The sequence below is a fragment of the Solanum dulcamara genome, chromosome 2 (assembly GCF_947179165.1).
Source record: "Solanum dulcamara chromosome 2, daSolDulc1.2, whole genome shotgun sequence".
Classification (NCBI taxonomy): Eukaryota; Viridiplantae; Streptophyta; class Magnoliopsida; order Solanales; family Solanaceae; genus Solanum; species Solanum dulcamara.
In genome coordinates, this window is record NC_077238.1 from 2,705,155 (window position 1) to 2,717,959 (window position 12,805).

Sequence of the window (12,805 nt, forward strand, 5' to 3'; positions counted from 1 at the left end):
AACTAATTTTCTAGCTTTTTTAGCAATTTGATAGGACTTGGGAACTTTAGTATAAATACAATTTCATTTTCAAATAACTTTCTAACTTGCCTTCTCAACATTTTCATATATTCATCGTTTTAATTTGAAGTATCATTATTTTTTCAAACTTATTAATTACACGATAATTAAGTTTTCTCCTAGGATAAATTATAGGTACACAATCAAAATCACTTACAAATTGAATACATCTAATACGCACACAATTACATCACTTTCTATTTTACTTCCAATTAATTCAGGTTGCTAAAAATTACCAAAATCGTGTCACATAATATACAACTAAATTTTCTTAAATTTCTGTTTTTTTTTCTTTTTTAACTCATTGTCCTTGTAATTATTCAATCTCAAAGAGTAACGCAAAATCTTTGGGGATAATTATTGTTATACCCTAAAAAAGGAAACTATTTACCATTGGATACTCCTTGTTTTTAACTATCTCGCGCATTTGATATCATGAGAGTATATGATATACTCTGATGATATCAAGTAGTTTCGCTGAAGTATTGTCTCTTCCTTCTTGATATACTCTGATGGTATCAAAGAGGAACAAGGAAAGGGGCACTGACGTAAATACACGTTTGATACTATGAGAGTATATATATATTCTGATGGTATCAAGAAGGAAGAGACAGTGCTTTAGCGAAACTTCTTGATATCGTCAGAATATATTATACTCAGGTGGTATCATGAAGAAACTGCTTGATACCATCAAAATATAATATACTCTGATGGTATCAAAGAGGAGCAGTGATGCCGACGGCGACGTTAGTATGACATCACGCGCGAAATTAAATGGAAGAAAGTGGGTAAGAGAATAAATAGTTTGGATTGGGTTCAATTTGAGTAAATAGTTTCACAATTGATCTATTTTGTGTAGTTTTCTCAAATCTTTTTCCTCATTTCAATTTTCATTATATATTTATTAAAAATTCATAATAGCCTCTTCTTCTATGTTTTTTGGTTCTTTCTTTCTTTCTTTATGTTGCGGTAGTGAAATTATCAAAGGATATGGTGCAGTGGATAGGGTTGTTCTTCTTTTAATCAGAGATTTTGGATTTGAGCTTTATGTATAAAAATTTTTTTTGGTAGAAAGCGCTTTTCTTCAAATATGATTTTATGCAATGTAAATTTGAATTAATCGAATTTTAATGTGAGTATTGAAAGCCGAATAATAGGCCTAAAACAAAAATGAGAAAAATTACATAATTGGACCGATTCAAAGCCGCAAAAATCAGCGTTTTTCTAAGATGTGCACCTCTTAACCGCGTCTCAAATTCGTAATTTTTTCCATTTCCCACTAAAAGACTTCCTTCATAAGAAAAATCCCCACACGTTACTTTAAAATTATTTTTGTTTTTGTTTCTATATATAAAAATCGTAATGTTCAGGCCATTTTATTTATCTTTTATTAATAAATATCGAATAATTCTATTCATTAGGCTATAAGAATATACTGATTTTTTTGTTTTTGTTTTCGTTTTGTGTTTATATATAATTATAATATTCAAATAATTTTATTTTCTAAAATTAAGAAGAAATCTCTTAGTATTTTTCATTTCTACTGAAATTTAAATCTAAAACCTCATGATTCAACATATTTGCCCCATAATATACATGAGAAATTTCTTATTACCTTCCGTATACATTCTTATTATTATTTTTTTATAATTCACACTTCGTCATAATCAAAAGGTGCAACTGAGCTACGTTCGTTTGTTCCTATCTTCTAGTCTCTCCAAAAACCACCATCCATTAAAAAAAAAAAAACTCTTATCAAATTTGTAAGAGTTTAGTTCTCTTTCATTTACTTGTTTCTCATTAAGAGAGTGTAGTAGAAACAAACAAAAGTAGCCATGGGAAAAAAACTTGATGCTTTACTAGGAAGAAACTTTAAGACTAGCAAATTCAAGGCCACTGCAAATCTAGCCATTTCCAGGGTTACTGTACTCAAGAACCAACGTCAAGTACGAGGCTCGATCGCGCGGTCCGATGTGATTCAGCTCTTAAACCTTGGTTACCATGAAAGAGCTCTTCTTAGGGTGATTTATTTATTTTACTATATTATCATTTTGATCATGTGGGGTTATATATACTACATATTTCAGTTGAACTCATAGAACCGTTATGTTTGTAGGTTGAGCAAGTTATCAAGGAACAAAATATGTTGGATGTGTTTGACATGGTAGAAGGCTATTGTCTTTTGGCTATTGAAAGAATCAACCTTATTCAACAAGAAAAGTTGGTGTTTCTAATTTATTCATTTATTCAATCAATAGTGAATATATATATATATATATATATATATATATATATATATATATATATATATATATATATATATATATAGTTTTATGTGTTGAGTTATTGAGTTTCTTTTTTTGGAAATCTTTGTAGCTTAATTGGTTGAGTACCTGTTACTGAGTTTTCTGATGATTTTATTGTAGAATATGTCCTGAGGAATTGAAGGAGGCGATATCAAGCTTGATTTATGCAGCTTCAAGGTGTGGTGAATTCCCAGAACTTAAAGAACTTCGAGCTATTTTCATGTCAAGATTTGGGAAAGAATTTGCAGCTCGTGCGGTTGAGTTAAGAAACAACTGTGGAGTAAATACTAAGGTAATAAATAATAGAACTCTTGGTATAATAACAAAAATGATATGCTAATAATGTATACTCATTTACATTTTTTTTTCAAAGTAGATGATACAAAAGCTGTCAACAAGGATGCCTAGCTTAGAGCAAAGAACCAAAGTGCTGAAGGAAATTGCTGCAGAGAATAACATTGTTTTGAAAATTGAGGAAACGATTTTGGAGAATACAGAGGTATGTTTGAGATAACTCTTGAATTATTACATAGAAATTGTTCTATTTGTTTTAAAAAAAACTTTTGTTGTTGAAACCAGGAGAAGAAAGTCACTGAGAATAGGAAGGACCAGTCTGAAGGTCACATACCAGTTTTACCTCAAGATGTAGACCATGTAGCTAGGAGAGAATATAAAGATGTAGCAGATGCAGCTCAAGAAGCTTTTGAATCTGCTGCTTATGCAGCAGCTGCTGCAAGAGCAGCTGTGGAACTCTCTCGGTCTGAATCGCGTGATCCAGATGACCCTAAAAGTCCGAGTCAGAAGCCAAGGAATGTATCAGACGTTCATGAGGATTTAATAGCTGAGTTTCGTACAGGAGAGGAGAAGAATAATGAGGGAGTGAATGTTGGGGATGGAGTAGAGAAAACACAGCCTAGTCAGAACTATGGTTTTCACTCTGAAAACCAATTCTCCGATGAAGATGAGGTGGAAGAACGCAAACAGAGGAAGTTTAATGAACAGTTCAAGAGATCAGTCTCTGCTTCAAGTTCTGATTCAGCAGACGACATTCTTGTTGATGAGGTGAAAAGTCCCAGGCATGGTGTAATTTTTGATGAAATCGATGAAGAAGTTGGAGAGGAAAACAGAATTCCGTCATTAAAATGTCCTAAGAATGAAGTTTTTGGTTCTCCAATGCACCAAGCAGGAAATGAGAAGGAGATTGAAGGATTCACAAAGCAAGGTGCAGTATACCTAGACATAAGTAAGAAGCCAATATCAATGAGAACTAGAAAGAACTTTCACTGGTGACCAAAGAACGGATAAATGTTTAATGAAAAGGAGATTGAAGGATTCACAAATCAAGGTGCAGAAAACCTATACATAAATAAGAAGCTAACATCAGTGAGAACTAGAAAGAACTATCACTAATAACCAAGGACGGATAAATGGTTGCTGAGATTTTGCCAGTTGGTGCATATATAATGTGCTTTGTCAATATATCATAGTTCCATATTTTCTTTTATCTTTGGAGATTTTGTAAATTTGAGGATATATTTTGTGCTTTGTCAATAAACTGTAGCTTCATATTTTGTATGCTGCTATTGCTATGAACCTATACAATTTTCAGTTGTCTTTTGAACCTATAAGACCACTTGCAGTAGTGATGAGGGTAAAGCAGACAAGAGGTTTTAGAAAAGCAGATTAACATTACAAAATGTCAAGATAACACAATTCCAAAGTCTACAAATATATACTGATAGAACACCTGATCAAGTATATTCCTGCAGTAAAATGTAACAGGTAAATATAATCACTAGCGTCTAGCGACGCTTCTTGCCGTGTTGCATCAGGTCAGCAAAAGACTGAAAATTCACACCAACATCCTCATCATATTCAACTCCAAGTTCCTCCTGAAATACACATGAAAATTAGGAGTGGACTTTAGAAAGAACAAGCAAAAATATGAGAAGATCGACTTGTTAATACCTTAAACTCTTTGGGATTTTTGGGTGAGTTCTCAGTTATGGCATCCCATACATCTCTGAACATCCTTTTTCGCCTTCTCCACTGATTTAAGGCTTCCAAATACAACCCCTCAATGGCTTTTCTTTCTTCTGGACTTACAAGAGTAACACCTTCCCGCAATTTAATTAGTTTCTTTTCCATCTCATCAACCTTGAAATGATAAAAAAGTTATGATACTTTTCAACTTATGCTGGAAAACCAGATTCAAATGCTAGAGAGTTCCACAGATTCTCTTCATCTCCTACCTCGTTTCTCAGTTTGGATTCTTTAGCGTGTATCTCTTCCAGAGTCAAATTTGACTGCAGAGACTTCATCTCTGTAACAAACCGTTATAATTTACATGTAACATCACTCGGTGGAGTTGAAGATTATCAAATTCAAAAAACGTCTTACAAATTTGTACTAATAACTCACACAACGGCAAGAAGTATCAATTAAGCATACCTGCTTCAACCTCACTAATGGCTTTCTTCTGTTCATTCAACTTCTCTTGTAGATTGGAATTTTCCTCTTTCATTCTATTAAGCTCTTCACTGTCTGGGATGTCAAACTGATCTTGCCGAGCCAGGTAAATTTTCTGCTTGCCATACTCTTTAAATGATATCTTACCACTGTCACAGAGATTATCCAGGGCTTTTTGAACTGCAGCTTTTTTTAGGTTAAACTTTTGCAGTGCATCTGCCGCATTTTGGACATTCAATGGTCTATTTTGCTACATTAAACACCATGCGGGAAAAAGGAAAATCAGAGACTGTATAACTCAGAATTCAAGAATTTGCGGCAAACTATCATCTGTCCCCAAAAAAAACAGAAAAGAAAGCGCCACACTATCTTCACAGAATATTGATAAGCTAATACCCTCTGTCAAGACACTATTTTAGGGAAAAAAGGAAATACACTCTGCACATACAGTAGCAACAAGCACTCAAAGCTCCAACCGAAGGTGTAATTCTTCTATATCTTACACTTGCTTCCTCTAAATTTTTTAATCGAAACTTTACGAGGAAGCAACTATTGTATGCCATAGCTTAGTTATATCGAAACTAATCAGTTTGATTAACAACAGCTTTCGATGTTTACACCTGAATTTTCAAAGAAAATAAAATGTGATGTACTGATCATTCCTTCATCCAAATTTCAAATATCATAAGATAACAGCATAACAGTTCGCATAACAACTTTTACTTCATATATGCTAATTTTAACAGCATAATTTCCATTCACGTTTCAAATTGATTACCTATACCTGCTGAAGAACCTAGCTGCTAATTTTATGCAGCAAACTTTCCGTTCACGTTTCAAATTGAATACCTATACCGGTGAAGCTCGTAGAAATAGTTAATTACAGCAAATTATCCATTTATGTAAACAATAACACTTCCAAACAAAAATTCGTCTCTGAACGGAAAAAATCCTCTAAATCCATTTATGTAAACAAAAACACATTACAGATGATGCGTCGCATATCAAAAGAAAATTGAAAAAAAAATAAATGAAGACAAATGCACAAAACACTAGAATCATAGAATTAGATATACTGATTAGCAAAATGATGAACTGTGTGTTACCTCGTTCACGAAATTGAGCACGATTCCTGCAAATTTTCAATAACAAAAAGTCGATCAACTTTGAGATCTGTAAATTAAGATTTCAAATACGAATTGATTCAATTCGATTTTCCGGCGAGAGAAGTTACCTTCAGTGCTATCTGCTTTAGGCGCCATTGATTAGGAAATTAACAGAGCTCCAGAGCGCGGGAAAAAAGCTTCTGCCAAAATTTCTCAGTTTCGAATTCCAGGTAAAATCGGAGAGACTTAAATGGGGAGGCCGCGAAGGGCAATGATACGATGTCGTATAAAGGGTCGTAGGAATTACCCTTGATAGAACTACTAATTACGAAAAGAGGATTCTTACCTCGCATGTTTCAAGCCCATGGGCCTTGTTGGCAAGACTCCGTGGGCTCTTAGTTCATGATAAGTCCCTAAGTCCAAATGTAACGGATAGCGGAAGATGAATAACCGCTAAGAAATAATTGACACACGTATTCTATTTATATATTTTATCAAATTATTCACAAGTTTTGCAGATTGCCAAATCTTACCTTATTCATAACTTGCGGATCTTTCTGAAAATAAAAACTGATTTTGTTGAGGAACGAAGTAGCTCGTCGCTAAGGTTATGCAAGAGGAGACATAACTTTGATACAATTCATATTCTAAAGGTCTTGTTGGATTGACAAACCTTGCCTGATTTACAAGTCATGCCGGCTAGGCATAACTTTGATACAATGTTCATTCTACCAGCTATCTTCCTAAATTGTTTGTAAGTCTTGACAAATTTGTAAATCTTGCGTGGCATTATTACGATGCTTATAAGTTTTGTTGAACTGGAAAAAACTTGACACTATTTTCATTCATCTATCTCGTTAATTGTTCACAAGTTCTATTGAATTAACAAACATTACAAGATCGACTCTTCGGACTGACGATAAAAACTTGATACTATCTTCATTTTACCTATCTTGTTAAATTATTCACAAAGTTTGACTGTCTTATCATCCGGTCAATACGCATTGAAGGTCTAAAAATTATTTACATTGTCAATGCACTTAAAAAATAAATCTTGAAACAAAAATGACACATTTTTTCCAATTGTTTTCCTTCAACAAAACAAAACAAAACAAAACAAAAACAGAACTTGAAATCATTAGCCTACAAATAAATACCAAAACACAATTTAGGACAAATTTCCACCACTCTGCTGCCACAAATTGATAATATCCGTTGCTTGATTAAGCAAAATAATCATTTGCTTTTGTGATATCCATGGCTTGCTCTCTAGTGTTGTTTTCAACTCTTCCCATGCATCCTTCCTTGGCCAAAAAAAGTATGGACTTAATGGTACACTACCATGGTCTGGTAGAACTTGATCAAGACCAAGTCCAATATTCTTCTCCATCCATATGAATTTCAACACTAGCCTTGGTTTCTCAATTACCTTTTTCTTCATATCAGACTTCTACAAAAAATCAAGAATTCACTAAGACATAGACGTATCTGGGACGGTATCTGGGATGGATTATGTATGTTCAATTGAACTCATTATTTTCAATCTCAAATAATGTAGGCACAATGTTGTTTTGATACGGGTGTGAATATCGGACACGGATGCAAATCAAAGGTTGGATTTAGTCATAGGCGTATCTAGCTAAGATGAGTTAAGTGTGTTCAACTAAATCTATTATTTTTGGTTTGGGATGTATATTCATTATGTTATTTTGGTATTAGTGCAAGTATTCAACACAAATGTTGATCTAGAGGTTGAATTCATCATCGCTAAAATTTTAGGGTTCGAGGCTACGAATTGATATATCTTTTTGTAGATACATAACTTATATTTTTAGTTAACAATATAATTTTAACTTGATTTTTGTTCGGTATTAGCTAAATGGACAATATATATTTCATTAACGGGTGTTGGTCTATTCTTTCATTATTAGAGAGTCGGACATTTTTAACATATAGTGTATCCGATCAAATATGAACTATATTTAAGATATATACATGTTAGAAAATGACATAAATATGAATCAACGGACAAAATCCTACATTCTCATATGCTCATTCTATAGGTTCTAGATTATAAAGCTTAAACGATTGATTTTTACCTCAATTTATTGAACATGTTAATTAATTAGTTATTACTCATTTTCATTAACGGGTGTTAGATTACCCTTTCATTTTTTAAGAATACGACATAGGCGAGACAATATTTTTAAAGGTTCCAAGCAACATAGTATGTACATTTATAAACTCACACTTTGAAATTCATTAACTTTAAATCTTACATTTGCCACCTCTCATTCTATTTCTTGTAGAATATGACCCTAGGTAATTTTTTTCATCTGTTCAAGTCTTTGTAGATAAAATTACTTAATACTATGCTAGTGGAAAATAGCATTTATTTCGTGAAATTAATTGAATTGTACACAAAATGTCTCAAACACCAGTACTTCCTCCATTTGGAATTCTTAAATTTTAATTTTTCAAGTATAGAAGATATTTTGGTACATTCCATATATCATTAATTTAAAATCATAAAATTCAAAAGTTTCTTTACATTCTTAACCTGAGTATCAAATTAAAATCAGATCAACAAATTGGAACGTAAAATGTAATAATTATGAAACTTAAATGGTTGATTTTTTTTACCTGAATTTCTTGAACAGAAGATTCAGAAGTCTCAGCTGCAACTGGTTCTGTTTCTGTAACTGCTGAAGCAATCATCTTATGAATTTTTCTTGTTGATGAAGCTTTGTTGTTTAAAGAGAATGAAGAACATTTGAAAGATTTGTAAGAAGGATTTTGTGAAGGTAAAGAAGGGATACTTAAATTGCCTCTCAAGCTAGATTGAACTGACATTGATAACATTTTTTTTTCTGTTTTGGGAAATGGAAAAATATTGGCCTTAAAAGAGTGTACAGAGAGAATTTGAGATGATAACAGAATGGATAAGGTAGTAATAGAAGAAAAAACAGGAAAATGAAGAAGTTGAAAATGGGCTAAGAGGCCCATGTTTTAGGAATTAGGCATAGTATGAAATTTAAGCCCAAAGGAATTGTATGATCACTAGTATAGTAGTAGGGGAACTTATATTAATCCCACCAGTTTAGAAGTTAATTATTTTGATACACTCTAGTTTTTAATATTATATTTTTTACCATATTTTTGTGCGTCTAGATATATTCAGATACGTCCAGATACATGTATCTCCAAATACATGGGGTCAAAATTAGGTGTAATTTGTTATAGATATATTGTATCAAAGCGGATTCGCATGTATCTGGGATACATAACAAATCTCCCTCCCCCCTCTCCATTCTCCCATATCGCTCGCCGCTCCATCATACAGATACATGTATTTAGTGTGTATCTAGTGTAATTCGCATGTATCTGCGATACATATGAATCTCGCTGGTTTCTCTCCCTATTTTAGTGTATCTGATAGCAAAAATATATGTATTTAAGTGTATTTTTTTCAATATGTGATAGAAAACTCTTAATTAGTAGTAATATACATAATATTTTGAAAGTATAGATAATAATAGTAAATTTGATATGGAAGCATTTGTAATAATGTAGGCTTTCCATAGTAGTATGCCATATTTAGCAATGTTAAGTTGATTTAGGGTGTCAAATGGGGGGTTAGACAGATTTGGAAGAGTTTAAACAGTTTGAGTTAATAATTGTGTGCATTAATAAAAGTGTCAATTAGGTGAATTTGATTGAATTTGGGTGAGTTAATAAACAGTGAATATTAATAAATGGACAAGTCATATTTTTATGGACTAAATTTTTACCCCTAAATTGACTAATCAACTTGATCAATGTTATCTGATTATTAAAAAAAAAACAGTTTAGGAACTTTTGCAAAATGAAAATTCTTGAGTGGTATCTCGTGTGTGATGGTTTGCTCATGCTTCTCAAACGTCACATATTTTTAGGTCACTAATTAACAACTTCTTAGACAACGAAAAAAATGATGACTTTACATTATTTTCTTGACATGTCTATTATTATTTTAGAAAAATCATCTTCTCCTTCAGACGGATGCAACATCTTGAACTTGTGAATGAGTGTGAAATAATACCTCTTTGACTATCCACGAAATTAAATCCCTGATTTTAACAAAATAAGTGCATATTAAGAATGTCCCAGAGGTATACATTCTTTCTTATGGTATTGAAGTCATCTTTGTAATAAAATCTGAAAAAACTTGAAAATGAAGTTCATATATCATAAATATTTTTCTTCCAAGGTCATTTTCTTCATAATTAGTAAAAGAGACGACTTTTGATTATATGTCCATGCGCACAACTCATTCAAGTTTCTGAATTTCTGATATTGAAAAAATCATATAATAAAATAATAATAATAATAATAATAATAGTCATATTAATTATCAAGTGAAAATGAGTTGCAAATTTGAAGACCACCAATTCAATCCACCTCAATTCATACTCATATTTTGCCCTTTTCATACACAAAAAGTATATTTTTATTATCAGGTGACGCTTGGTTTTTCCAAGATTAAGAGTTAATATTGGCTATACGTATCATATCCAAGGAGAATAGGAGGTTGATGATGATGTCGTACATTGCATAATTGAAGTGGAGTGGATGAAATGGAGGTTCACGTTTGAGGCACTGTGTAATAAGAATGTGTCGCCAAGGCTTAAATAAAAGTTTTACAGAGTAATAGAGTAATGGTTAGACCAACGTCAAATGAACGAGATGGGCTGAATTTGAGTGAATCAAAATGAGCCAAGTTATTAAATGGGCGGGTTAAAAATTATTTGAGTTCAAATGAGCTACAAAGCGGATCACAACTTAATCCATCCAATTCTTATTAAATTGTAACTTCTTTATTTGTTTTTTTATATAATAAAACATAATCTAATACCTAATAAAACTATTTTTTTCACACTATTTCTCCTTATTGCCATGGTTATTTGCCCTTAGATAGTGTTTTAATTATTTTTTTTGGTACAAAAGATTGATAATAATATCGAAATGTTGATTAGATCATCAATATAAAGTTGAGTTATATTATGAGTTGTACTGATATATTGATATGTATAAAAGAAAAATGACTTCTTACTAAAGATTTAAAAAGTTATTCTTCCTTTTTAGTATTAGAGACTATTTTCGAGCAATCAAACATTAAAGGATAACTTATTTAATTTTGAAAATTGTCATACCAAACACTACATGTAATTAGTTCAAGTCACACTTCTTACTATTGAATAATTAGCTGAAAAATTTGCCAAAAATATTTGCTATGGTGTTAAATAGAAGTCCTAACTTGTACCAAATTTATTTTTTTTGGGGAAAGAATTCTTTACTTACTTAACATGTTTACATGATCTAATTGTTGAAAATGGAAGCAACTGAACTTGACAGAATCCTTCCACGTTTGAGTTGTATAGAAGTCTCATTTTTTTAATTCATTTCTTCCAAAAAAATTCAAAAAAATAAACTTTCAAATGAGAAAATAAATAGTTTTCCACACGCATGGGGTTGACTAAATTTGGATTCGCACATTTGCAGGGTTCATTTCTAGGAGGCGACACTTCGATTTTTTTTTTTTCATTTTCAAGGCTCGAACCTGAGGAGAAAAAAATTAAAAACTCTTCAAACATCGAGAGATCATAAAAGGGAAAAATAGCAAAAAAGTTGCCTAGCAATACAAATTAATTTGTTCCTTTTGCTACATTGAAAGGTCATTTAGCATTGTGTACAGAGTTGAAATTTTATGCAACATTTCAATAGAAGGTTATAATACACACACACAAAAAAAAATTATTAAAAAAAATGAGAATTGTGAATAAGTCTCCAAGAATATGTTTGCTATAAATTCCTATATATATACTATATAGCTTGGCATATGTTTACTCATTTCATAAACCTTCCTAGCTCATTAATTTCTTGTAACAAATTTATGGTAATTTTCCTAACATTCTTTTATACCACTTCTTTTTTTCTTTTCTTTTCTTTGAGTCTTCCGTTTATAAATCTCAGTAATTGATTTTCTTTAATACATCTCCAATTAAATTTTCAGGTGTTAAGATCAATACTGTGTTATTGGTAAGTTTATACAAAATCCAATCAACATTTCTTTTACTTGCATGTTCAGTTCTATGTTTTTACATGTCTTTTTTGCTACTGTATTTTTTTTTGTAATTGATTTCTATTATAGTTTACTTGAGTCAAGGGTCTATCGAAAACAACTTATCTACTTTCACAAAATAGAGATAATGTCTGCGTACAATCATGAAATGCCATGCCATCTTTCAATAATTTCTATTTGTCTTTTCTTTTAAAAAATGTATAGTGAAAAATATAATACAATGTAGAATTAATTATAGGAAACTTCTTAGCTCTAATGATCGAAAAATGAAGTTTCATAAATATTTATTAGACTGTCAACAAGTTTAAATGAAACGAAATAGATAGTGAAAGTTAATGTCTAGCTAGTTTGAAATTTTATGCAAAACTATCTTATAAGTTACGGTTCACGTGAATCTAGTAAATTTTGTTTAGATTCTATATGTATAAATATTTGATTATAAAATTGACTTTTTATTAATATATATTAACTTGAGATTATCGTAGGAATCATTAACTTTAAATTTTAGATTTGACTCGTGATTTTTTCATGTACGAGTTTTACTCTTTTTTATAGTTATTGTGGAGTGGGAGGGAAGTTTCTTTTCTTTGTTCTCATTACCGTACTGTGAACACTTGGTGTGATGTTAGAATGTTGACTGATACAACCAAAGTGGTATACCAAAAACTCAATTTCTTCATTTTCATGCACGTCTTTTTCTTTATGGGGCATCTTTTTTCTACATATAGTTAATTAGATATTGT

The 12,805-nt window shown here is 31.5% G+C and overlaps 3 protein-coding genes across 4 annotated transcripts; 1 reads left to right on the forward strand and 2 right to left on the reverse strand.

The window, feature by feature from the left end:
- Nucleotides 1-1,666: 1,666 nt before the first annotated feature.
- Nucleotides 1,667-3,987, forward strand: LOC129879970 (uncharacterized). The gene is made up of 5 exons (XM_055953732.1): nt 1,667-2,081; nt 2,177-2,280; nt 2,487-2,658; nt 2,743-2,865; nt 2,946-3,987. Exons 1-5 carry the CDS (start codon nt 1,896-1,898, stop codon nt 3,654-3,656), a joined length of 1,296 nt encoding a protein of 431 aa, XP_055809707.1. The 5' UTR covers nt 1,667-1,895; the 3' UTR covers nt 3,657-3,987.
- Nucleotides 3,988-4,038: 51 nt separating this feature from the next.
- Nucleotides 4,039-6,178, reverse strand: LOC129879971 (homologous-pairing protein 2 homolog). Its single transcript, XM_055953733.1, has 6 exons — nt 6,070-6,178; nt 5,942-5,967; nt 4,818-5,085; nt 4,619-4,689; nt 4,335-4,523; nt 4,039-4,258 (listed from the first exon to the last, which is right to left on the reverse strand). The coding sequence occupies exons 1-6, from the start codon at nt 6,095-6,097 to the stop codon at nt 4,169-4,171; spliced, it is 672 nt and encodes a 223-aa protein (XP_055809708.1). The 5' UTR covers nt 6,098-6,178; the 3' UTR covers nt 4,039-4,168.
- An 811-nt stretch (nt 6,179-6,989) lies between these two features.
- On the reverse strand, nt 6,990-8,873 carry LOC129874284 (30S ribosomal protein 3, chloroplastic-like). 2 transcript variants are annotated; one of them, XM_055949555.1, is made up of 2 exons: nt 8,585-8,873; nt 6,990-7,388 (listed from the first exon to the last, which is right to left on the reverse strand). In XM_055949555.1, the coding sequence occupies exons 1-2, from the start codon at nt 8,801-8,803 to the stop codon at nt 7,110-7,112; spliced, it is 498 nt and encodes a 165-aa protein (XP_055805530.1). In that variant the 5' UTR covers nt 8,804-8,873; the 3' UTR covers nt 6,990-7,109. The 2 variants fall into 2 exon arrangements, with proteins under 2 accessions (XP_055805530.1, XP_055805524.1); XM_055949549.1 differs by having other exon boundaries at nt 6,990-7,391.
- Nucleotides 8,874-12,805: the final 3,932 nt, after the last annotated feature.

Excerpts from the sequence above, each read along its gene's own strand:
- LOC129874284 (XM_055949549.1), bottom strand. The coding sequence starts at position 8,803 with ATGTTATCAATGTCAGTTCAATCTAGCTTGAGAGGCAATTTAAGTATC. Across the intron at positions 7,392-8,584 it reads CTTCTGTTCAAGAAATTCAG|AAGTCTGATATGAAGAAAAA; the intron begins GTAAAAAAAATC and ends GATTTTTTGTAG.
- LOC129879971 (XM_055953733.1), bottom strand. The coding sequence starts at position 6,097 with ATGGCGCCTAAAGCAGATAGCACTGAAG. Across the intron at positions 5,086-5,941 it reads TGCTCAATTTCGTGAACGAG|CAAAATAGACCATTGAATGT; the intron begins GTAACACACAGT and ends TGTTTAATGTAG. Across the intron at positions 4,524-4,618 it reads AATCCAAACTGAGAAACGAG|GTTGATGAGATGGAAAAGAA; the intron begins GTAGGAGATGAA and ends TATCATTTCAAG.
- LOC129879970 (XM_055953732.1), top strand. The coding sequence starts at position 1,896 with ATGGGAAAAAAACTTGATGCTTTACTAGGAAGAAACTTTAAGACTAGC. Across the intron at positions 2,281-2,486 it reads AACCTTATTCAACAAGAAAA|AATATGTCCTGAGGAATTGA; the intron begins GTTGGTGTTTCT and ends ATTTTATTGTAG. Across the intron at positions 2,659-2,742 it reads ACTGTGGAGTAAATACTAAG|ATGATACAAAAGCTGTCAAC; the intron begins GTAATAAATAAT and ends TTTTCAAAGTAG.